General features: G+C 37.0%; 2 protein-coding genes and 1 long non-coding RNA gene across 4 annotated transcripts; 1 reads left to right on the forward strand and 2 right to left on the reverse strand.

Annotated features, from left to right (window-relative positions):
- Positions 1 to 11,925: 11,925 nt before the first annotated feature.
- LOC145100886 (cation-chloride cotransporter 1-like) lies at positions 11,926 to 17,162 on the reverse strand. 2 transcript variants are annotated; one of them, XM_079038017.1, is made up of 13 exons: positions 17,008 to 17,162; positions 16,200 to 16,343; positions 15,689 to 15,767; positions 15,452 to 15,546; positions 15,225 to 15,339; positions 14,990 to 15,090; positions 14,861 to 14,922; positions 14,556 to 14,780; positions 14,344 to 14,458; positions 14,076 to 14,270; positions 13,606 to 14,006; positions 13,338 to 13,499; positions 11,926 to 13,180 (listed from the first exon to the last, which is right to left on the reverse strand). In XM_079038017.1, the coding sequence occupies exons 1-13, from the start codon at positions 17,160 to 17,162 to the stop codon at positions 12,090 to 12,092; spliced, it is 2,940 nt and encodes a 979-aa protein (XP_078894143.1). In that variant the 3' UTR covers positions 11,926 to 12,089. The 2 variants fall into 2 exon arrangements, with proteins under 2 accessions (XP_078894143.1, XP_078894144.1); XM_079038018.1 differs by lacking the exons at positions 16,200 to 16,343; positions 17,008 to 17,162 and having other exon boundaries at positions 15,452 to 15,551; positions 15,689 to 15,771.
- Positions 12,964 to 17,704, forward strand: LOC145100887 (uncharacterized). Its single transcript, XR_013705346.1, has 2 exons — positions 12,964 to 13,099; positions 16,923 to 17,704. It is a non-coding gene; the product is annotated as an uncharacterized LOC145100887 (long non-coding RNA).
- Positions 17,705 to 18,691: 987 nt separating this feature from the next.
- On the reverse strand, positions 18,692 to 22,436 carry LOC145100888 (glucose-6-phosphate 1-dehydrogenase, chloroplastic-like). The gene is made up of 10 exons (XM_079038019.1): positions 22,047 to 22,436; positions 20,905 to 21,146; positions 20,720 to 20,814; positions 20,514 to 20,628; positions 20,226 to 20,431; positions 19,994 to 20,143; positions 19,795 to 19,915; positions 19,484 to 19,713; positions 19,216 to 19,416; positions 18,692 to 19,123 (listed from the first exon to the last, which is right to left on the reverse strand). Exons 1-10 carry the CDS (start codon positions 22,246 to 22,248, stop codon positions 18,871 to 18,873), a joined length of 1,815 nt encoding a protein of 604 aa, XP_078894145.1. The 5' UTR covers positions 22,249 to 22,436; the 3' UTR covers positions 18,692 to 18,870.
- Positions 22,437 to 24,293: the final 1,857 nt, after the last annotated feature.

Raw genomic sequence — 24,293 nt, forward strand, 5'->3', positions numbered from 1 at the left:
GTTTGAGTTTTTTCTTTTCATTATTTCACTTTTATTTGTTACAATGTACAATGCTAAACCCCAAAGAACACACACGCATACACACAACCACCTTGTGTTGGCCGGTGGTGGCAGCCACCACCTCACGATGATGGTGGTGGCCCTCTTGTGAAATCAGATCAACTAGCCACACACACGCTCTTCTGTTTGTAAACGAGTCCAGCCACTCATCTGGTGGCGTACGGCGGCAATGGTTACACAAGAAGGCGGCAACCTCCATGGCTAGCAGCCATGGTGGTTTGTCTTCAAGTTTTTTCCTGTCTGTCGCACATTATCTCACAATCAGCAACCCAAAACACCCCCACACTTGCGTCACACGGGCTGAAACACACCAAGACAACCTCCTCGGGGTGGTGGATGACGACCAGAGTAGTAGGAGAACTAAACAACGACAGTAGCGACTTCTTAGAATGAGAAAGTGAGGAATGGTGGCGTCACAACAACGATCCGGGAAAGAAGGAGGCTTCGTGACGATGGCAGTCATGTTCCAGCTCCTCTGGCTTCTCCCAACAGCCACAACGATCCTTCTCATCGGTCCTCGTTCTTCGTCGGTAGTGGATGAAACAGTGGCGATCCTCAACGATGCGACTTCCGGCTTCGTCGTCATCGGCAACAGTCGTTCGGTGGTTCACTAGAGTGTTACGGAGGCGGCGTCGGAGGTGGGTGAGGGAAGGGTGGCGGCTGGTGTGAAGGGAGGCATAAGGTGGCGGCTAATCATCCGATTAGGGCTAGGGTTACAATGCATGCGTAATGCATTTATATGCACCGTCCCTTCTCAAACTTTGTCCCTCTTGACACTTCCAATACCTCCTTATACTTCTTCATTCAAATTAGATCCCAAAATTTACCTTTTCTTTCAAATTAAATCCCAAAATTTACCATTTCTACCCTGGCTTCCAAAATCCTTCTCAGAATAAGTCTGATATTTACTCCTTAACCCCCTCTTTCCATAAATTCTTTTATATTAGGTCCAAATGATACCAAAGGGCCCCCTCCTCTTACAAAACCATTCCAAAATAAGTCCCTTAATTACGCTTTAACCCCCGAAACTAACATCCCGATAATTATTATTTGTTTTTGGGCTATAATAAACTAAAATAATAATAAAATTACTTCTCGGGGTTCCGGTTTATTATTTAATTATTCTATTTTAAAAGGGATGTTACATTTTACGCCCATATAGTGCTTCATATACCTTCAGTATATTTTATATTGTTTGGATTTTTCTATTCGTCTGACCATCTGTTTGGGGATAATAAGTTGTGTTGAGAGTGACACGAGATCCCAATTTACATTGCATGCTTGCCCAAGAATGAGAAGTGAAGCTACTATCATGATCGGAAATAATCTTTAGCGGCACACCATGTCTTGCAACAGTTTCATCCAAGTATACATGTGCGTATTTATCCATTGGAGTTGTTTCACGCATGGCAAGAAAATGTGCACTCTTAGTTAGTCAGTCGACAATTACCCAAATGCTATCATTCTGTCTAGCAGTCTTTGGCAATTGGAGCAACACTAGACATAAAGTCAGTTCAGAATTTTATTTGCCTATCCGGGGGAAGTCCAGGCAAATCATTGGGGAAAACATCAGGATATTCATTAACAACGGGACCATCATTTACAGTTTTCTTCCCCTCTTTTGAGATATCAGTTGTATAGGTTAGATAAGTAGAATACCCCTTTGATATAAGTTGACGAGTTTTTAGGAAAGAGATTATTTTTAAGATTTTAAGTCTTTGTTTACAGTAGACATAAAATAGAATCCTTCCCTTTGATAGGGATGCGTACCATCTTTTTGTAACATGAGAGTTCTGTGCAGTTCTTTGACAACCAATTCACGCCGAGAATAATACCAAAGTTGGGTAAAGAGATAGGAATCAGGTTACCAAGAAAACTATAACCTTCAATTTTTATGACACAATCTTTATAGACTTTATCAGCAAGTAATGATACACTTCCCGCGGTATCTACATGAAATGATTAGGCGAATGTATAACAAGCAATTTGAAAAGAATGCGCAAATTCATGAGACACAAAAGAATTTGAGGTGTTAGAATCAAATAAGATATGAGCAGGTCTAGAGTTTACGAGAAATGAACCAATCACAACTTTCGGGTCCTCGTGTGCCTCTTCTATGGTAATCTAAAATGTACGACCTTTAGCTAGATGATTGCCAAACTCTTCAAACTTAATTGATGGCGGTGCTCAAATCTGCACTTGCTCGTCATTCTCTATTGGGCTTTCGGTACTAATCTCCGAGTTAAAAACTCAATTCTTATTGCAGACTCTTACTCCTTTTTAAATTCGATTTATAAACTCAACTGAAGATAAGGTCTTCACTTTTGCTACAACAATAATTCGAATGGTCATATTCTAATGACCTTTGATTTCATAATGCAAAAGACATACAACGAATCATACTCTTATTTCTATTAGTCAAACACTATCATAGAAGAAACCTTCCTTCATGTTCTAATGTGATATAATATTTTCATAACTAGTAGCATTTCTAGCTAATGGTTGCTTAATCCTTTAATGAAGGTTGTTATACTTTTATTGACTACCTCGACCATCTCCTTCTTCAATCTTCCGACTGAAGTTTCGTCGCTACACAAGACATGGTTCTCTGAACCAATCAATTCACTTTGCAGATCTATATTAGTCGGACTAGATTCTTTATGACCACTAAGGTCTGAACGAAAATCATTTTCTTAGTAACCTTTTGACTTTCCTTGATTCAAGTGTGAGTCATGTGCTTCCAGTAGTATAGGCCTCTACTACTATTCACACCTACTCATACTCATCCCAAATATTGTTTTGTAGTTTTCCAAGTCACCATTCAAAAGTTTTCACAAAGCAACTTTTCACACCTGAGTGTGTTCAAACAAGTACATACAACAATTTCTCTGTAACACCAGATTCCTGGTACGATTTCTAGTTATGTATTTTTCTCATTTTGCCTTGGACTCGGCGAGTTGGAGGCCCGACTCGCCGAGTAGGAGCGATTTTGGCATGGGATTTAAGCGAGGGACTCGACGAATCGGTTCCGAGACTCGGCGAGTCCGTGCTGGATGATTAAAACGCTAACCGGGTGTTTGCACCCTATTTAAACACTCTAACTCGGCCTCCCTTGTCCCTAACACTTCCAGAGAGCTGTAGAGCGAAACCCTAGCCCCCATATTGTTCTTGTGAGTGATTTTTGGCTTTGTGAAGGAAGTTTGGAGCTTAGAAGAAGAAGGAGGAGGTTGAAGAGTGCAAGGAGGGGAAGTAGATCCGAAATCTATAGTGTGAGAAGCTTCCATTCGGGTAGAAAAGTTCCTACCTTGATCACTAGTTCATTAGATCCCCTTTTTGTCCCTAATTGGTGGTTTTCAAGCCCTAAAACCTCAAACTCCATGTGTTATGCTCTATGTTCTGAAAGGACTTCGGATCTAGACCTTATGGACATCTTAGAAGTGTAAAGTCTTTGTGGTTGAAGTGACTGAGGTCCCTATTGAGTGTATGACCTCATAAAGAGCTTGGAATTGCCTTTGGAGCTCATAGGGCCATGCATGCACGTAAAGTTTGCAACTTTACGTGATAAGCATGCCCTAGGAGCTTAGATCTATGGTTTGGAACCGTTGCATGTCTCATATTTGGTCTGTATGGGAGGAGGGTTGAAGGGACTCGGCGAGTTCTATGAAGATGGTCTTAGACTCGACGAGTTGGATGAACGACTCAGCGAGTCCTATGAAGATTGCCTGGAACTCGACGAGTTGTTCTTCAAACTCGGCGAGTCATATGAACTGTTACCGAGTTAAGAAGGGTTTAAGTGTAGAAGGTCCAACCCTTCGTAGCTGCATGCGGAATTAGCAATTTAACGTGTAGCAATAATCCTAGAAACCCAAATCCTCAAGATGGATGCTCTGGTGAGGATTTGGAAGCGAGTAGGAGATCTGCTCGTGGGACTCGGCGAGTTGTTCTCGGACTCGGCGAGTCGGATCGCGAGTCGGTCTAATCGTCCCAAGTAGTGGGTTAAGGGTGACTCAGTGAGTGGGAAGAGGGACTTAATGAGTTAGTGTTGGGATAGTAGGAGAGGGACTCGGCGAGTCTGTGCCATGACTCGGCGAGTCCAGTCAACTGGAAGTTGACTTTGACCAAGGAGTTGACCTTGGACCAGGGGTAGGTCAGTTATTTGACCAAAGGGTATTTATGAGTGACTAATCTATGTTTATAGATTTATAGCCGGAGGATTACCGGTGCAGCAGTCAGACGTCTAGCAAGCAGACTTCAGCAGCTACTTTTCGAGGTGAGTTACCTTCCAGTAGCGGTGGGTCTACGGCCACAATGCCGGCCCACCAGTAGGGATCGTATGTTAGATGTTTGTCTTTGTGATATTCATCTGTGTTGCTACTACATGATATGTTATATGCTAGCATGATAGGATATGTGAGAGTGATAGAGTTCGGTTGTTAGGACCGAAAGGGTAGGTTAGGCACCCCAGATATGCCTAACAATATGTTATGATATGTTTAGCTGCTAGCATGATATGCTATATGAGATAGAGGTAGTAGAAGGGAGGAAAGGTCCCTGAGATTCGGTCATTAGGACCGAAGGGTAGGTCGGACACCCCAGATATGTCTGACGATAGATTATGCTATGATATGTGTGATAGTAGTAGTAGGGGTGAAATAGTCCCCGAGGTTCGGTTGTTAGGACCGAAGGGTAGTCAGCACCCCAGAATAGCTCGACATGGGTAGGTCGGCACCCCAGAATGGTCGTACCGGGTAGGTCGGGCACCCCAAAAATGTCTGGCAGTATGTATGTGATATGATTGTATGGTATGTGGTATGATGGGGGAACTCACTAAGCTTTGTGCTTACAGTTTACAGTTTTGTTTTCAGGTACCTCTTCAGCGAAGGGGAAAGAGTTGGCACGGTAGCGACACATCATACACACACATTGGTTTTTCCGCATTATGAGATGTTATGGGATTGTACTCTAACATTATGATTATTTTCATGCTTTGGTTTTCAGACACGAGATATGTTTTATGAATTGATATGTCCGGATGATGTCTTACTACTAAAGTTTTGTTAACCACTTAATTTAAAATGAAAATTTTGGCCTATATTTTTGGGACGTTACATTCTCCTAGACTCAACTAGGGATTTCACGTTTCTATCAACATATCTTAGATTTCTTAAATTCACCTTCTAGAATTCTTTTTATGCATAAGCTCGATCTAGCATATCCTAATATTTTTCCTAAGTCGATAAGAATTTCACTTCCAAATTCTTCATATAAATTCTTTCACGGATAGTGTCTACTCTGCAAGACAAACTATACCAGAATTACCCTAGTAGTATGGAGACAAACGGTCTCCAACTATCCGTATCATCTTCTAACTCATGCAAGTCACCATGCACATTTATTCATTTCATTATCCTTTCATGACATCGTCGTTCCTTTATATGAGAAAATTTTCTTCTCATGGGTGTATCTTTTAAGTCTACTTCATAGAAATTTATCCTAGGAAGTCTGCATTTTAACTGCATCTCAACATGTTCTACTAGCTTCGACTTGGTTCTTTGTCATTCCTAACAACAACATCTCTTCCCATCCCATACTATGAGTTTATATCTTCTTCAATTATGTACTCTACCTTACTCTAACTAGTAAGTCATTCAGCCTAACTAAATGCCTCATTTCACCATCCTAATCAAGTATGTTAAAGTCAGCTTAACACACTATGGAACTTTTATAAGGATGTGATAGAATTCAATTGTCACTCAGTATTATTAAATACTAAATCTGAGCATCTTGTATAGGGTTACATATCAGCTCTTACCATACCACTCAAACTGCATACTACATTACAATGTTAGGCAAAGTCTTGGCCTATTGAGTCTGAAAACTTTGTTAGCCTTTCCTTTGATCTTCATTGAATTCTTCTAAATCTTGCACGACATCGATTTTGATATTTTCGAAGTATGTATCACCATCTTCAGCTCTTCTAACTCTGTAAGCAATCACTGCTTCAATCTAGTCTGCGGTGGAACAACTTCATGGATTACACCAAAACATTCATCTTGTCCGAATGTACTTTGAACACACAACATTCATCCAAAGGTGTTATTATTTAATCAAACATAGATTGAATGTATAACACCACTCTATAGGTATTAATACACTATTTATGGTATCACTTGTTACATTTTATTTTACGATATCCTATAACACCAGCGAAATTAGGGTCAAAATTTAACTTTTATAAAACAATAAGTGGGATATACCAAGTGGTATATATCGTAACGAGGTTTCCAAAAATATAAAGAACACTAAAATCCGAGTTATAACGAAGAAGTTATGACCAATCGAAGATCCGCGGCAATACCGATAAAACACTGTTAAGCGTAAAATGCGAAATCCCGATAATATACTTTTTAGCCTTAGGTATCTAAATGAAAGTCATATATATCATTAAACCGTGAACATACATAAAAAGAACGCCCAAATCCGACTTCGTATAAGGAAGTTATGATTTTTCGAAGCTTCTGACCTAGTAATAGACAACTAAAAACTCGAAATAGAGATCGAGCGGTCTTTAGCCGACACAACCTAAACGAAACTTGAAGACCCCGACAATAGGAGTACAACAGTAAAAAGTCTGACGAAAATGGACACCAGATGAAGGAGTTATGGAATTTAAACGGACTTTTCTAGGCCCGGCCTATTAAAAATAATATAATAAAAATAAAGTCAAAATTAGCCGACGGAGTCTAAACGAGAGTTGTATAGCCTTTTCTTAGCTACGCATAGATATAAATAATGTCAAAAACGGAGTTCGTATGCGAAAGATATGATTTTCTGAAGTTCGGGACACGAATTTCGACGCTGTGTCAGAATTGTTAGTATTCACGACGTGAACAGTCTGACTGATGCATTTCAGAGCCACTTGACAGATGATGCATGCCATGGCAAATTTGGGACAAACTCACGACATGAACTTCGATTTTTAGCCTATATATAGAAATCGAAGCCTTTCGAGTTTGGCTGCTCATTCCTAACCTCTCTCCTACTTCTACTCTCTGTTAAGCCCCTCTAAACCACCCCGAAGCCCCGGTAACACTCCTGGAACACGACGCAAGGCCCGACGCCCCGAAGTTCCCGAGACACTGCTTCTCTCCAGTCGAAGTACTGCCTGCATGAAGCCCCGGGTTTTATACTCAAGCTCTGAAGGAAGTTCTATACTCCCGAGATCCCTGAGAATCCCGAGATTTCAACTCTCTCTAGTCGAAGTTCTGCTCGATTCTTCTCTCGACTACTTCAAAACAACCACTTCAATCAAGTGACTTCATACCCCTACAAACACACTTTAAATACGTTTTTAACCGCTTTTAAACACTTTTAGGGGGGGGGGGGATACAAGTAAACACACGGCTAAAATCGTGTGAAACATTGATCTTTTGCTATACTTTTCATACTGTTGTTTTAACTATCATATGAAGTTGTTATCATGCAAAACACCTCACAACACAACTTTACCCTCTTGGGATACAATATGTCATATAAATAGAAATATGTTTTATTTATACGTTTGCATACTACATCATATCAAGAGTAACCATTTTCAACTATAACATAATGCTTTTACAAGAAAACTCAACTCATCATCACGCCTTTGTAACACGGTAGAAAAGGAAATCATTTCATACAAACGATTTTTCATCATATTACTCGTGAACTTGTTGTTAGCCATCAAGTGAGTTCATACCCCTTTTATACACCTTCAAATACTTTATAATGTACTTTTAATACATTTCGGGGGAGAATACAAGTAAACACCCGGTTAATCCCGAGTGAAAATGTGAAAACTCTTGTTATACTTTGCATGCGTTAGACTTATACAAATGCATATATCCAAGGTAGCCATCCTTGTTAAACTATTTTATGCATTCAAACAACTTATGATTTTATGCTTTGTCAAACATTATGAAAGAGGATAAACATTGCATACAAAACTATCACTTTAATACATATTTAGTTGAGAATCCGTGAGACTATTACATCTTCATTGCTACCTTTTTGTTAAAAGGTACCACCTAAAGTCCTGTCTATTATAACCAGAGTCTCCCGTTTGAAGAGTGTGTCAAATGTGTACAGATCTATACTGGAAGTCATGATCCCGCGCCCTGACTGTTAGCTACAGTCCTTTGGGTGACAGTTTGTCATAAACGTTTCGACGCCTGAAGACCGTCGCCACAGGCATCTTATGTTTATTATGGTTATAAAACTCACCGGATAGACAATTATTATGGTATTCTGATTCTATGAACGAGTAGCTATTAAAACTATTATTCATCTAACAAGTGCGATCTTCTTATAGCTTTATTATATAAAACTATGTCTCAACCTTTAAGCATGCCAGTTGCTTGCGATTTTCGGTCTTAGAGACTGCCTGTTACTTTAGGAAAATAAGGGATTTTCTTGTATCTAAAACAATCAACTAATAGGAAAATAAGGGATTTTCCTGGTGCAACTATTTATAATTCACAACACGAACATTCATATGCATTTCATACTTTTATAAGAAAATAAGGGATTTTCTTGGAAAATGCACGAACTTTGGAATGACATACATTTTATCAAAACCGCTTATGAACTCACCAACTTAATTGTTGACACTTTTTCTTTGAAATAACTTGTATTCTCAGGGAACCGCTAAGCAGGTTTGGAAATCATCTTTTGGGGATTAACGTTCTGGCGTTAATGACTTCTTTTGAAACATGTTATTGTATTTATATTTTGAATATGTAACAACTACGATTATGTAAACACTTTTAAATATTTATATATTTGGTGGTGTGTACTTTCCTTACTATGCAATTATTATGATACTGAATATGACGTCCTCCGCCCCCGAACGTTTCCGCCGTTCTGGTTTGGGGGTGTGACATATCCCTTGACTGTTTATTTATGAAGTTATCGATGTCAACTATCGTAGGTCTCCTTTTCACCTCGAAAAGTTTCATGCAGATGGAATAGAAGAAACATAAACAGTTATATCGACACGTGGATGCTTTGGAAGAGAAAGAGTGACACCATGTATCTCCAAGTCGTGCCCGCGCCTTCGGGCATATTATTTATCTTTTAGCACATATTAGCATATAAGGCATCTCCCTTAAACTATGCTAGTGTATACTATAGCAAGTGAGGTATTCAACCTAAGGCATGCTAAAACAATTCAATTAGTATATAATATTAATTAAGGCATATACCCTACTTAAGTCTTTCCTGTGGTTTGTATCCATATACTCGCAATGAATTCATTCATATATTAAACTTCCGACTGTTTAAGTCTAAATATCAATCCGTGGTATTTAGTTCACTTAAACTACTGCTCTGATACCATGACTGAAAGACCCCTTTATTACTCCAAACATGCGACATGCATATTCATAAACATATTTTACATATATGGTCTTATTACAAAAGACTAGATGCAAACCGACTAACGAGGTTTTTATAAAGTTTTATATATTACATAACTTCCCATGAATTTATACACTAAATACAAAAGCTACAATACTATATATTCTACATCTTCTAACAGTACATAACTATAATGGATGCTTATCACCTGCAATAATTAACCACTGAGAGGGATAAGCGGTGATGCTTAGTAAGTTCAATAACAGTTACAATATAACGTTATGCCATATATATATATATATATATATATATATATATATATATATATATATATGACAGAAGCAAAGGGTTACAAAGAACAACAAGGGCAGATGAGTATCATATGACAAGCTTTCCTTATCAATGAATAATCTGATTCAAAGATTTACAATCAATGAAATACAAAAATTTCAACATGATATACATCAATAAGACTTCAGCCCAAGTGACATAGAAAATAAACGATTTCTCATTATCATTTTGCTAGCAATTTACAGGCTTTCAGCCCTACCTAGCCTTCTGCCAATGCCAAAGTGATGCTTAGTCATTCACTTCATGGACAAAGGCTACATACCAATACCAAAGTGATGCTTAGTCATTCACTTCATGGTCAAAGGTATAGCTCCATTATCATAATAACACGGGTAAGCACATCGCACATATAACACATAGCATATAATTGTCCCTATATTGAACTCACCTTGAAATAACCGAATGATAAAATGTTGATTTGGGCAGCACTTCATCTCTAAAAATGACTTTCTTTGACGAAACCGGCGATTTCGTTGAAAACCGGGCCTTGCGCGGGCGGAATTTCAACTCGAAAAACTCTTTTCTCGGGATCTTCGGGCTCTCCGGGGCTTGCTTACGATGCTAGGATGATATTCTAAATTTAGGGGTATTTAATGTAACATAAAGGAAAGTAGAGGGAGAGATAAGTGAAAGTTGTAAACAAAAATCGGATGGCTTCGATCGCTATTTATAGGGGACCGAAGCTCCTCATTACGTTGGGCGTAATTTCCTCGGTACGCGAGGCGTACCGCCTCGCACATCTCTTCGTTGGGCGTACGAAGTGGATTAGCTCGGACACGTCAAGGCTACGACACGTGGCTCTCATGCGAAGGAGTATGGAGGTTGTCGGACTCCGAATCACTTTCACGAGTACGCTGGGCGTACTCTTTCGGACCAGCCTCGAAGTTTGTGCCCAAAACTTCAAAAATTCGTATCTTTCGCATACAGGCTCCATTTTGACGTTCTTTATATGTATGCGTACGTGAAAATATGGTCTACGACTTTCGTTTAGACTCCGTCGGTTAATTTTGACTTCATTTTTAATATTATATTTTTAACGGGCCAGGACATGAAAAGTCCGTTAAAAATTCATAACTTCTTCATTCGACGTTCATTTTCATCTGTCTTTTTACCTTTGTACTACTATTGACGAGATCTTCGATTCTCGTTTAGGTTGTATCGGCTAAAAATTACTCGATCTTTATTTTGAGTTTCAGGTTGTGTACTGCTATGTCGATTCCTAGAAAAATCATAACTTCCTCATACGAAGTCAGATTTGGACATTCTTTTTATGAAAGTTCTCGGTTTAACGAATACTACAACTTTCGTTTAGATCAAAAAGGCTAAAAAGTAGTTTATCGTAAACTCAATTTTTACGTCATATGGTGTTGTGTCGGTTGTGTCGCGAAACTTCAATAAGTCATAACTTCTTTGTTATAACTCGGATTTCAGTGAGGTTTTCGCCTAAACGTTTCTAACGAGATAATTTACAACTTTCAATAACATTATTTTTACTTATTTCCAACTTAAATTTTACATTTTCGTTAATTTCAATATTTGACTTTTGATTGGAGTCTCGTAAGACTTCCAATACTTCCGGAATGATTCTAAACATAGTTTTATTTCAAATCTCATAAAACTATCTTGTTAGAACTCAATGCTCAAAACCATATAATATTTAATAATATTCATTTTTTAAACTAACAAAAGACGATAATTGAACGTGTATGTTACACTTTCTCTCTCTCTCTCTCTCTCTCTCACACACACACCTTTCTCTTTCTTTACCATTGTTTTCACATCCTAGGTGTGGTAACGAACCACACAAAAGTGTGGTATAAATGATGTGGCTACTACATGTCAAAGGAGGAGTGTGGTTCTTATGACACCACTCCCTCCAGCCTTCACGGGAGTAGCGGTTCTTATGACACCACTCCCTCCAGCCTTCACGGGAGTAGCGGTTCTTATGACACCACTCCCTCCAGCCTTCGCAGGAGTATGATCCACCACAAAAAAATATTCCAAGCCGTTTTTGGGCCGAATCTATGAAGATGCAGCTTATGTCATTAATCGAATATTTCCACAACAAGGCCTTCGATATTTATCCCCTCTCAGGAAACTCTTGAACATTAAACCCAATATAAAAAAGGTTATAATTGAAAATTAATAATTGGGAAAAGTATGAATTCTCTATAGAATATACAACTGAATACAATCACTTATAAAAAAATGAATTTAACGTTAACTTTACAACAAATATCTACGATGTGACTATATACCCTTGTGTTAGTAGTGAAATTGGGCTACGTGAACAAAGTGACGACGTCTCTACGGTAACCTCGAACAATCAAAATCCTAGGAATATTCTCCACCAACAAATCCATATACTCCATGTAGAAATAGGCCGGGTGGTTGAGTGGCGGAGGCGGAAGGCTGACAAGCACCACCGCGGCCATTCTGGAGTGGTACATAATGGTAGAGTTCAACTTAAGAGTTGTGTAAAGAAACTTATCCACCTGTTGCTCATTCACAACCACATTCTTCCCATCTGCCATTAACGGCTTCCCTTCCTTCTCAGCCCTTTGTTGCATCTCTGCCAAGTAATCCTTAATCCGCCCTTGAGCCTTGGTAAACGCCTCCAACGATTCATCTTGAGTCTGGGACGCGCCGCTCAGATGGTCCCACGAGTTGATTGAAATCACAATGACTTCAGCTAGCATTCGAAGATCATAAAGAAACTTTTTGACGTCAGCTTTAAGCTCCTCCGCATCGGAATCCTCCTCAGCTGCACAAAAAACCCTAATCTTGCAACTCTCAAATATTTGTTTTGTTAGAAGAAGTTGAGATAGAAGCAACATGAGACCGCCGTCTCTGACGATCCAATACAAATCGATCGTCCCGTACTGTCGTTGAAACTCATTCGGCCATTCATCGAGCCCTTTCACTATCACAACCGCTTTATTAGCAACAATACAATCGTTGATTATCGAAACAAAAGTGGCCGGAATCTGCCTCAGATTCTCCCGACGCCATATCTCAGGGTAACGAATTACCACTATATTCGGCTTAAGATTACCAAGCCCCATCGTTTGCACAATCCCCCGGAAACCGTCGGCCATGGTCGGGGCCACGATTATCTCCGCCACACCCTCACACTGTCTATAGTCGGTGTACGCAGCGAGCTGCTTGCATGCGCTTTTGGCATTTTCGGCACACTCATAGTAGTCCCCATCAAGAATGGACACAAATATGGACATCCCCCTGCCTTTTTTCTTCATACAGTTGGCAAAATCAGCAAGTTTCGGATGACAAGGTACATTTTCCGGTAGCTGACCCCATGGTCGACAGAAAATTAGGGGTATCGGGTACCAGTTTTTAGGATGGACATTGTTAGCTGTAACCAATTAAAATTAAAAACAACAAGGTTAGATACACACACACACACATATATATATATATATATATATATATATATATATATATATATATATATATATATATATATTGTATAAGAACCAATATTTATATAGACTAGACGACCACGACCTGACCTCCTAAAGATCGAAGACTACGAAGAGCTAGTTGAAAATAAGCGCTCTTTAAACCGTCTCCCCAGTCACCGGCTTTTCCCTTAATGCTGACATACCAATATATTACGCTAGCAAGAGCTAGGGACACCACCGTAAATGACCAAGAAATCAGAAACATGATTACTGCATTGACCAAATCATATACAGTTAAAAAGAATCAAACAAATAAATCTATTTTAGAATTTAGATAAAATGAATATCAGCTATTCAGCTTAGATCATATACGGACCGATACATAGACATGCTCCAAATAAAGATGCACTCCAGTGATGAAACTTCCAGCGAGGACGCCAGCTAGGCGCATCTAAGAGATCGAGAAGAAAACATGATAAATTGACACCCGCATAACACAGAAGATAAAACATGGTTATGGTTGGGGAGATGAGGTCCAAATTCCCAATTATGACACACCCAATACACAGTAGTGTTGTAAACAAGGTTGCCACATGAGGTTCACCGGTATCTGGAACCTTAAAGTAGTTAAGAACAGGTAGGATGTTATCATTTGCAATTGCTGCAAGAAGACGTGGGGCCCCCGTAAGGCTCTGTAGGGCCGCACCTAGAGTTGAAAGTACAATGCCTACGTATATGATTGTTGAAGACGGCCAAGCAATAGTAGCCGTCAGTAATCTGTATAAAAACTTAAAAAAGTTATTTTAACCCAAAAAAAAAGTATACTATTAAAAAGTTGTTTGTTACCTATCTGTATAAAGTTTCTCCCTGGTGGCAACAGATCCAAAAAGGAATACAGATATTATGTACAAGAAAGTAGTGGTGAGTGTCGCGGCTAATGTCCCAATAGGAATGGACCGTTGTGTGTCTTTTAATGAGGCTGAACGATTAGACCCCGCCATAATTCCTGTTACAGCAGGGAAAAAAAGCCCTACCAATGCACTTTTTCATGGAAAAAAGTTAACAATATAAAAATGTTGTTGATACTTGGTAGTTACATGATTCTGAAACTTACTTGAAGTTCCAGTATCTTTCACCATCAGGATCAGGTATTCCAGCATCGTTTGTTTTTTGGTAAAAGGAACCCCAGTTCTCTCTGAAAGAGTCTGAACTCAACCCAGTGATTCCAGCTATTGTATTGTATTGTATTAAGAAAAAAGTAAGGTTGGTTAGTTACAATTATGGTTTTTGGAGAGGATAAGAGGGTTAAGGGTTTGGAAATAGTACTTTCGTTATCCCTGCGTGCGAGAAATATCCCGAGGAAGATGCAAAGGAGAGAGAATATTACAGGTATAAGAAAGGCTGGTGCGACCTTGTTAATCATTTTTACACCACCAAAAACTATAAAAACTAAAATGATTGTAACCACAACCCCATAAATTTGCAAGTCATGTACACTCGGAGTTGTAATTGGTTCTTCAACCCCCGCTTCATTTATTTGTATCACAGTCTCTGTCAAATTTCACAACTATATTTTCAGAGTTTTGTTTTGATTATTTTCAACTTATATAGTACATAATAATAATAACTACCTCTAAAAATGCCAGCCTCTGGGACAGCACTTAAAAATGTCTCCACTGCTCCCAGGACATACCTACAAAAGGTCAACTATAAGCAACATGATGATGATGGATGGTAAGTAAGTATATATTCTGACATACATAGAACCGGCAACTGCATTTCCTAGAAAGAAACATAATCCTATGCTCACTCCAACTTCAGGCCCCAAGGCACGACCTATGAGGTAGTAAGGTCCTCCACCCTAAAGGAAAAACAAAATCACAAAATCAATATCATCATCGATATTATATTATATATATATATATATATATATATATATATATATATATATATATATATATATATATATATATTAAAGGAACCAAGAATATCCACCTTCATCGCACCATTAGTTGCAATTGCACTCAATGATACAGAAGTCAAAATAGTACACAAGCCACATAAGGTAACCAACAATAGGGATTGGCTTATGCCAGCGATGCCAACAATCCTGCCAAGTTTCAATTCACATTATACTCATAATCCCGTCAAGAATATTCATATTCCTGGTAGAAAGATAAAAGAAGATTCAAAACATTTGCACAAAAATTTATGTTATGTACCAAGAAAATCGGATGTAATAGATGATTCCCAGAATGTTTTGCAAGCATGGAATAAAGACTCCCATCATTGTTCCCAATTTGTGTCCATTGCTTACCTGCACTAAGTAATTCCAAAGGACATGAATTATGATAGCCAACCCAACACTTAGGATGAGAACCTTCAAGTGTCTATTTATTATACTGAAACCAGTTTTAGGTTAGGGTAGACTCAAAACCAATTACTTTTGAGCAGAGTACCTTTGGAATTTGGTCAGCAACAGAATGACCCTCACCGTTTTTGGGACTACTAGGCACAGAGATCTGCTCTCCTGTCATGCTGATATGGGAAGCTCAAAACATCAATGACAAAACAAAACAAACAAGTGATTGAACATAAAAAACTAATGTCAACCAGAGTAGAGATCAAAATCTCCTAAAAGAGAGAACAACATGCAACATAGTTTTGATTTTTCTTTTTCATCAAAAGAGCATATTTCATAGAGATATGAAATAAATGACAGTTGTGCAAATTAATAGCCTATTTTGTTATAGTATGAGTATCACAGTTTCCCACCATCAGATCAAATACAAATACAAATACAACCACCATTCATTGTAGATTCAGTTAGTAATAATAAAGAACATTGAAGATATTTATTTTATCCATGTGTAGTGTGTAGTGATCAATAGCTCACAACCAAAGTGTACAAAACTTAAGTTGATGTAAAATTATCAAATAAGGATACATACCAAAAGGAATAATTTGTACCTTTTAAGACCAAGGATATTTACGAGAGAATCAAATCCAAATAATTCCAGTTTAGATTCTCCCCGACCACCATTTTCTCCTCCTCGGTCATTACGTGTTGGTTCTTCTCTGGCACCCGTGCTTGTCTGCCTAGTTTTTACTTTCCTGTCATACATAATCTAATATTTCAAGCTATTACCAAAGCATATACAACATGTTGCCATGTGAAACCCTTTTTACAGTCTACTTAGGTAACTAAAGACTTCAATTGAAGTTTCTTTTAAATGAAAAAACAGTTGAATAGACATAAGGAGAAATGGGATCTCAACTGAACAACACTTCACAAAGTGAGACTGCCTGATGTGGAAGTGTTCAACACATTATGGAGCATTTATTTTCTAATCTCCTTTTCACTAGTAATGTTTAAGAGAAGATCATGGACTCGAATCACAAAAAATACCTCTTCACATATTCAATTGAATTATGGTACCTTTTTTTCTTCCTAAAATAAGTATGGTATACATTTGGGACATCAATGATGTTAATTGGGATTGTTCTCACAATATGACAAGAATTTTCAGGCTGCTATTGCATCTTATTTATACTGTAAATAGACTCTAAGTATCAAAGTTTTCTACATGAAAGCAGTTACTAATATATACTGGCTATGCATATTTTTCGATGTCAAACCTATACAACTTCAATTTGCTGATTTTCTTCTTTCTTATTCCTTAATTTCTCTAGTCCGACCCTTGATTGTTCCAAGTAGTATATGAACGTTAAAAACACAGACGGAGACGAGGAGAACATAAAAAGGAGAAAAACTAACTTCAAGGAAGATGAAGATCCAGGATCAATGGATGACATCTCGAGGACGACGGGATCATTATCATGGGCGACAACTGGGCCGTAGCTCCCACCTCCTTGTCGTGCCGATGACGCCATATCTTCATCGTCAGAACCTTCGATCTCTTGATTCCTCATTCAGTCTCCCGAATCAACAATTAATCAATGGAAACATATATTTGTAAATATGAGGGAGAAAGATGAAGAATCAATCTAATGCCAAAGAGAAATGACAGTGATTTTGTGCGTACAATGGTCTATGGAGATAGAATCTGTTGATTCCTCATTTGAATCAACCATTGATCAAGGGAAGCATGTATTTGTAAATATGAAAGGGAGAAATGGAATGGTGGTGATTCAGATTTGGTGTGTAGAATCTATCTATCTATGTACAGAGAGAGAAAGAAGGAGAAAGGTATATGCAGTATGGAGATAGAAACGCCTTTGAAAGAGGAAAATCGGAAGAGAGAGGTACATGCGTAGGTATGAAGATGGAGGGAATGAGATAGGGAGGGTTTGCGTTTTGAATAGACCGAAAAAATAGCTAACTTTTTTATTTATCCAAATTTTAGATTTTATTAAATATTAATGGTGTACTGTAGATTATGAAAATATTCAGGCAAACCAACAACGTGTATGATATGCATTTATTATTTATTATTTATAGATTCGTTATCCTCCCTCCACATGCTTTTCCAAAGCTATTATACTGTCTACAAAAAGTGGTTTTCAACATATCATCTATAAACGTGTATGATATGCATTTACCATGTATATGTATGTTAATGCTTAATTTACAATTAGATAAAATCCTCCTTAATAAATGAAGGTTTTTTTGTCATATGTCAACCTCTCATTAATTTTGACACTTGTCATTTTGTGGTATTTTAAAAATAAATATTATCCACTTGTCAATTTTTGGTTTATTTCAATTTTTAAAATTAAAGTCATATACTTATATATGTAAAGTATTAAATATGATATATATGATATTAAATTGCAATAAATATGTATCTTATTTATTTTAAAGTTATACATTAAAAAATATTTTATGTTTACACTTTAATGTTTAAATTTTTTTTAAATCAACCCGTGTAATACACGGGTTTCACACCTAGTAACACAATACAATAGGGTGATTTCTTTGTGGATCATTATTATTAGAAAATACATTTGAAAATATTATATTATTCATGGTTCCAAAAATAATTAATGATTTATTAAAACTGAAACAAGTCCATATCATTTGGTGATGTATGCAGAATGCCGAAAGAAACAATAAATACCCTTTAAGAACTTGTTTCTACTAAAACAAGTATTGCAATCTCAAATATCTAGACTGTGTTCTATGATTTACCTTTTACCTAATCATGGGAACATGAAATTACCTATATTTTTTTTTTAGTTCATCAGCTACGGATATAAGGTCAGATTTAGAAGGAGCATATCAGCAATAGTGATCATACAAATAAGCTCATACCGTAAACAACAAAGTTTTTACATGGAATCATTATATTATATGATGAAATATTTGAGTAGTTTATAAATCATATAAGATTCAGGGAGAAACTAACCAACCAATACAAAAAACTAAAAATGAAAAACAATGCAATAAGTATTACCAAAGAGAAGTGGATTCAAAAACATAGTATACAACAACAAGAATATAAGATTAAGACACAAACTTACCTTAATTAAACCCTTTTAGTTTTAACATATCTTATGTCGGCTTGTTGCTATTTATTTCCTTACACTCTAAAAAAAAATCTAAAAAAATGAAGCAAGCCAACTTTCATCTCCCTCCAAATTTGTGAATACAAAAAGAAAAAGAAAAAGAAACATTGAATTACTGCTGGTCTGAACCAATATCACCCCACCGAACCTTGTACTTGGCAGCAAGATAGTGGGAGCAAACCGGACCCCGGCTGCCATACGGGTAATACTCGGGCACAATCTTCTTCTCTTCAAGCTCCTTCAGTACAGGACTGAATAAAGACCAGGCTGCATTCAGCTCATCACTCCGTATAAAAAGCCTTCTTTCTCCTTCGATTGCATCCAGAAGAAGTCTCTCATACGCATCAGGAATCTCCTTTGAGTACCTGTTTTCCAATATCTCATCAAAAACCTCCTCCCTTTTTTTCTTTTTTTTCTTTTTTTTTAAAAAAAAAAAGAATTTTTAGCTGGCACCTACCTTGCTGCATAGAGAAGATTAAGATTACTTCGGTCCAATCTCATCCCCAAACCAGGGACTTTGTTGTTGATCTTGAGATATATGGCTTCATCAGGCTGCACACGGATCACAAGCTCATTTGTTGCCAGGTCAAGATCTGTCCCAATATTCTTGTTGTACAGATTACCAGGTACATGTCTAAACTGCACTCGTATCTCAGCCCTGTATATAATAATATATATATGTCATGATTAAAAAAAGAAAAAAAAAATTATTAACACAAACCAACCTTCGATCATGTAAAGCTTTTCCAGCTTTCATCAAAAAGGGCACTCCATCCCATCTGGCATTATCAATAAAAAGAGCAGCAGCAGCAAAAGTTGGTGTTAGACTGCCAGCTGGCACAGTCTTGTCATCTGTATAAGCCGGGTACTTAACACCCCCTCTTGTGTGACTCTTATACTGTCCTACCACCACATCATCAAGTCGCAGAGGCCTCATGGAACGTAAAACTTTCACCTGTTTTTTTTTTATATTTAAAAAATATATATATATATACATAGAAAACAATTCATTTTCAATGTTAAAATAAAAGTTTACCTTTTCGTTTCTGATATCTTCTGCATCCAAGCTCACAGGGGTTTCCATGGCAAAAATAGCCAACATTTGAAGCAGATGGTTTTGCATAATGTCTCTAATTATTCCATAATTGTCAAAGTATCTAAAAAAGAAGGGAAAATGAGCAAATGTCCCTTGGAAACAACATAAAAATATGAAGAAAAAAAAAAGAAATGCTTACCCTCCTCGCCCTTCAGTGCCAAAATCTTCAGCAAATATGAATTGTACGTTTCTTATATATTGTCTTGACCACAAGGGTTCAAAAATTAGGTTGGAAAATCGAAGGACTGAAAGATTCTCCACTAGCTCTTTCCCAAGATAATGATCTATCCTGCAAGATAGTAATAAAAAAAAAATCAAAATCTTGTTACAATACACAAAAACAAAAAGTGTTAGAAAATTACTAAACTTACCTGAAAATTTGGTCTTCATCCAAGTATTGCTTGAGGGACCTTGTCAATGCAGCAGAGGATTCAGAATCCCGACCAAATGGCTTTTCCACAATTACCCTTGTCCATCCATTTGCAGATGATGCAGATGAGCTGGCACATTTGACTGCATCTACAAAAATATTTGGTGGAATTGATAGATAGAACAGACGATTTGCAACCCTTCCAGCCTACATAAAAATCAGATATTCTCAAATTATAAATCTTGCAAACAGTGTGAGTATCATATGTATATATATAAATATACATTACCTCGTGTTCCTTGAGCTTTCTATCAAGCTCCAAAAAGTTTTCTTCAGAATCATATTGACCAGGATGATAGAAACATCTTTCAAGAAAGTGATCCATCTTTTCACCACAGTTCTCCCTAAAATATGCCATTCAAACATTTATCAAAACCCAAGAATTTTTTTTTTTTTTTTTGACAAAGAAATAGTAGTAGTAAAAGATGTGTTCACCTTTGATCAATTCTGCATGTAAGTGTCTTGCTGACCATGGTTCTAAGTTCGGCATCACTCATCTTACTTCGTGCATATCCATATATCGTGAAATGCTGTTGACAGTTAGCAAATATAAAACAATTAAATCCAAAATGGTAAATGGGTTGAAATCTTGAATTCAAGGTTAGAGAAAAAACACGAACCTCAGGGAGGCAGCCTTCATAAAAAAGTGCAAAAAGTGCAGGAAAGATCTTCTTTTTTGCAAGATCACCCGAGGCTCCAACAACTGTTATACTGACAGTAGACTTGTCTTTATCAAAATCAAAGCTTGCAATGTCTTTGACTTCTTCTGGGGGTGGTACCACAGGTACGGATAATATTCCATCTTTCAATATCTTAACAGGATCATCATTTTCAACAGGGGATGTTTTCATGTTTGTAGCACCTATATGTATATATAAGATTAATAGCTAAAAACTAAAAACAAAAACTTATATATATGTTATGGTGAAAACTTCCAAAAAGAGAAAACATTGGTAAATTTCATGGGGTTATCGATTAAGCTACTACTGAAATTAATCCGTACGTTTTAAGAAAATACCAATAGCCTCCCTAATATATTCCCAAATCCCATATCCATGTGTACCCATACAGTCAATGCATATATAAAGGATTCTACAATGGGTTGAAGCACCAAGGCTTCTTAGCTCATCTTTGTGAGATCTCTTGGATTCTACTCTTATACATAGTTTTGCTGTTGTTCCTTTAGCTAACAACTTTGTCAACATCCGAACCTCGGATGTTGCATTTTCATGTTGGAAAAAGCATCCCATTTCTTGTCCTGAACAGATTCAATTTTTTTATTTTATTTATAATGTATGTTCAAGATTAGAGACATACAAAAAAATATAATAAAGAAGCATGGGCAATTGTGCATACAGTCATAGAAAAAGGTACAAGATTCAAACAGATAGATGATCATTATGTTTTACTGAATAATTATAACCAGATAATCAACCCTATATATTGATGGTTTTTCATCTGCTGAATGTTCTACAAATTCTGATTATTTAAGAGATTAGGGGATATAAGTAATTTTCTCCTGAAATTTCTTAATCAAATTTCTTTTGCTAGTATGAAACTGAGTGGTTGATCTTGGAAAAGGTAAATTAACACCAAGGCAACTTGAAATCACACATCAAACCCCCTTGAATTTATAATCAATCAAGGTCAACCCAAATATAAAATGCTTGCTTGAATAACCCATGAGCACAAATTGAGAATATAGATTTTGTGAAAAGAAACGGTAATAATTAGGTATAACAAGGAAAGGAAACTAACTAACCATCTTGAACATGAACAGCTTTCGAGAGTGAGACCCCGTTGGATGATTGTTGTAGAGACAACTTTCTTGAACGACATCGTTTGGGAAGAATTGAGGATAGCCCTATACGTTGATGAAGTCGATTACTACCATTAATGATGGACGAACTATTCGAATAAGCCGATGACGATGGACAATGTGTCGATGGAGAAAACGTTGCCATGGTACTGGTAGACTACACGCACAGTGTATATGAGTTTGTGCGCGTAGATACAGATGGACGGAAGCTATGGATCGGTCGACTTGTGAGTTGAAAATGAGAAGAGGGACGTTAATAAGGAAGTTCGGAGTGGTCGAGATGAAGTCCCTTGATATCTCCGAAAGGCTGCCCTGCCTTTGTCTGTTCGCTTTGCAAGAAGCAACAACATCTTACGTGTACGCCGACTTCTGTTCTCGTCTGGTACATTTGGGCTTCTGTTCAGCCTAATTGTTTTAACGTTTTGGGCTTTACGGGCCGAAACATGTTTGCTCTCTTGGCCGTTACCGGTTACCAATTTTACCATTATAACTGTTTTACGGCTGAAAAAAAAAACAAAAAACTCTAGAAAGCAGCTACAGCAAAAAAATATTTAGAAAGTAGAGATCAAAGAGTTGGGTTTTATATTTTTTTGAACAATGAATAGTAACTTACCAATCATCTTCGCCAACTTTGTTGTAGGGGTGAGCATGGTTTGGACCGAACCAAAAATTTCGGTTTTTATTTTGGAAAAACTAAATCATTGGTTTTTTTCTATTTTGATTTTTCAGTTTTTTAGTTAATAAATTATTAGACTTGACTCATTGCATTTTAAAAGTTCATACTTGTTTAATATATACTACAATACAAATATATAATATGTCTCATCCATTTAAATAAAACTGAAATATATATATATATATATATATATATATATATATATATATATATATATATATATATATATATATATATATATATATATATATATATATATATGGTGTCTATTGTTTATAGGCATTCTCATTTACAAATAATCAATGTGGGATGATTAAGTTAACTATTTCCCTTCATTTTATAGTATAAAAAAATCTTCATTTTTGAATCTTACAATCGATATGATATGTAAGTGATTAAAATCTTTTTAAATATTTAATCATCTAACCTCTCCTATCATATAGACGTTTCACCTACACCATAGAATATTAGTTGTTATTATTTGATGGATTACTTTATTAATGGTGTGATATTTATATATAAAGCGACGTCATTTTGTGTATTTTGGTTCGGTTCGGGTTTTTTTCGGTTTCTAGATATAGAAAAACCATTTCGAACCTAAAAAATCGGTTTTTCTAAAAACAAAGACCAATCCATTGGTTTTTCAAATGGTTTGGTTTTTCCAATTTCGGTTTTTCTGGGTTTTTTTTCGGTTTTTGGTTTGGTTTTGGTTTTCTTGCACACCCCTACTTTGCTACCCTCTTTTGCGAGACCTCTCCTGCTTACTTCTTTATCTCATCTTACTATGTGTGGAAAGATAATTGTGTTCACATGAGGAGTTTCAACACCAGTTTTGGTATCAACTCCCACCCCCCCCCCCCCTATATTCCTACGATCGAGATATGAACTTTCTGATGAACCACATTCAACCATCGACATAAGTTTTTATGGGGGTAAAATTTTAGGGTTTAAAGTTGACAAAGATCGAACTCATTGATTTTAGGCACGTTGGGGTTTCTTCTTGGTTTCTTTCTTATTACGGAGGTTAAAAGACACGAAACTTTAGGTGAATGCAGGCCCGACCCTGACAGTAGGCGACCCGGGTGACCGCCCATGACCCATGTCTTTAAGGGGCCAAATATTTCTAGGCCATATAGTGTATATATAAGAAATTAATGTGTGTATATGTTTTTTTGAGGCCCAAGTTAGCCCAACCTAAAATTAACCCAAGAAAGTAAGCAAGTCGGCCTGCAGGAAGCACTGAACGTATTTCATCTAAAGTGGGAACGTAGAAAACGCGAATTAGGGCGTTGAATCTTGTTTGTTGTTCTAAAAAAGGACGATGAATCGATAATCAAAACGTCATCCTCGATAATTGAATCATCACCTACATCACGCGAGAATGCCTTGTGAATCGATGAATAGTTCAAGAGTAATAATGTTCACGATGCATCTTATACCGCTCCATTATCGATTCAAAACTCGTCATTATCACTCTCGTTTAGTCGTTTCTCTCTTGTTCATCAGAAGACTAA

Source organism: Lactuca serriola, chromosome 4, assembly GCF_051521515.1.
Source record: "Lactuca serriola cultivar US96UC23 chromosome 4, Lser_US96UC23_V15, whole genome shotgun sequence".
Taxonomy (NCBI): Eukaryota; Viridiplantae; Streptophyta; class Magnoliopsida; order Asterales; family Asteraceae; genus Lactuca; species Lactuca serriola.

Excerpts from the sequence above, each read along its gene's own strand:
- LOC145100888 (XM_079038019.1), bottom strand. The coding sequence starts at position 22,248 with ATGGCAACGTTTTCTCCATCGACACATTGTCCATCGTCATCGGCTTAT. Across the intron at positions 21,147-22,046 it reads AGCTGTTCATGTTCAAGATG|GTGCTACAAACATGAAAACA; the intron begins GTTAGTTAGTTT and ends ATATACATATAG. Across the intron at positions 20,432-20,513 it reads GAAAGCTCAAGGAACACGAG|GCTGGAAGGGTTGCAAATCG; the intron begins GTAATGTATATT and ends ATTTTTATGTAG.
- LOC145100886 (XM_079038017.1), bottom strand. The coding sequence starts at position 17,162 with ATGAGGAATCAAGAGATCGAAGGTTCTGACGATGAAGATATGGCGTCA. Across the intron at positions 15,091-15,224 it reads CAACTAATGGTGCGATGAAG|GGTGGAGGACCTTACTACCT; the intron begins GTGGATATTCTT and ends TTTTTCCTTTAG. Across the intron at positions 14,781-14,860 it reads AGAGGCTGGCATTTTTAGAG|AGACTGTGATACAAATAAAT; the intron begins GTAGTTATTATT and ends GAAATTTGACAG.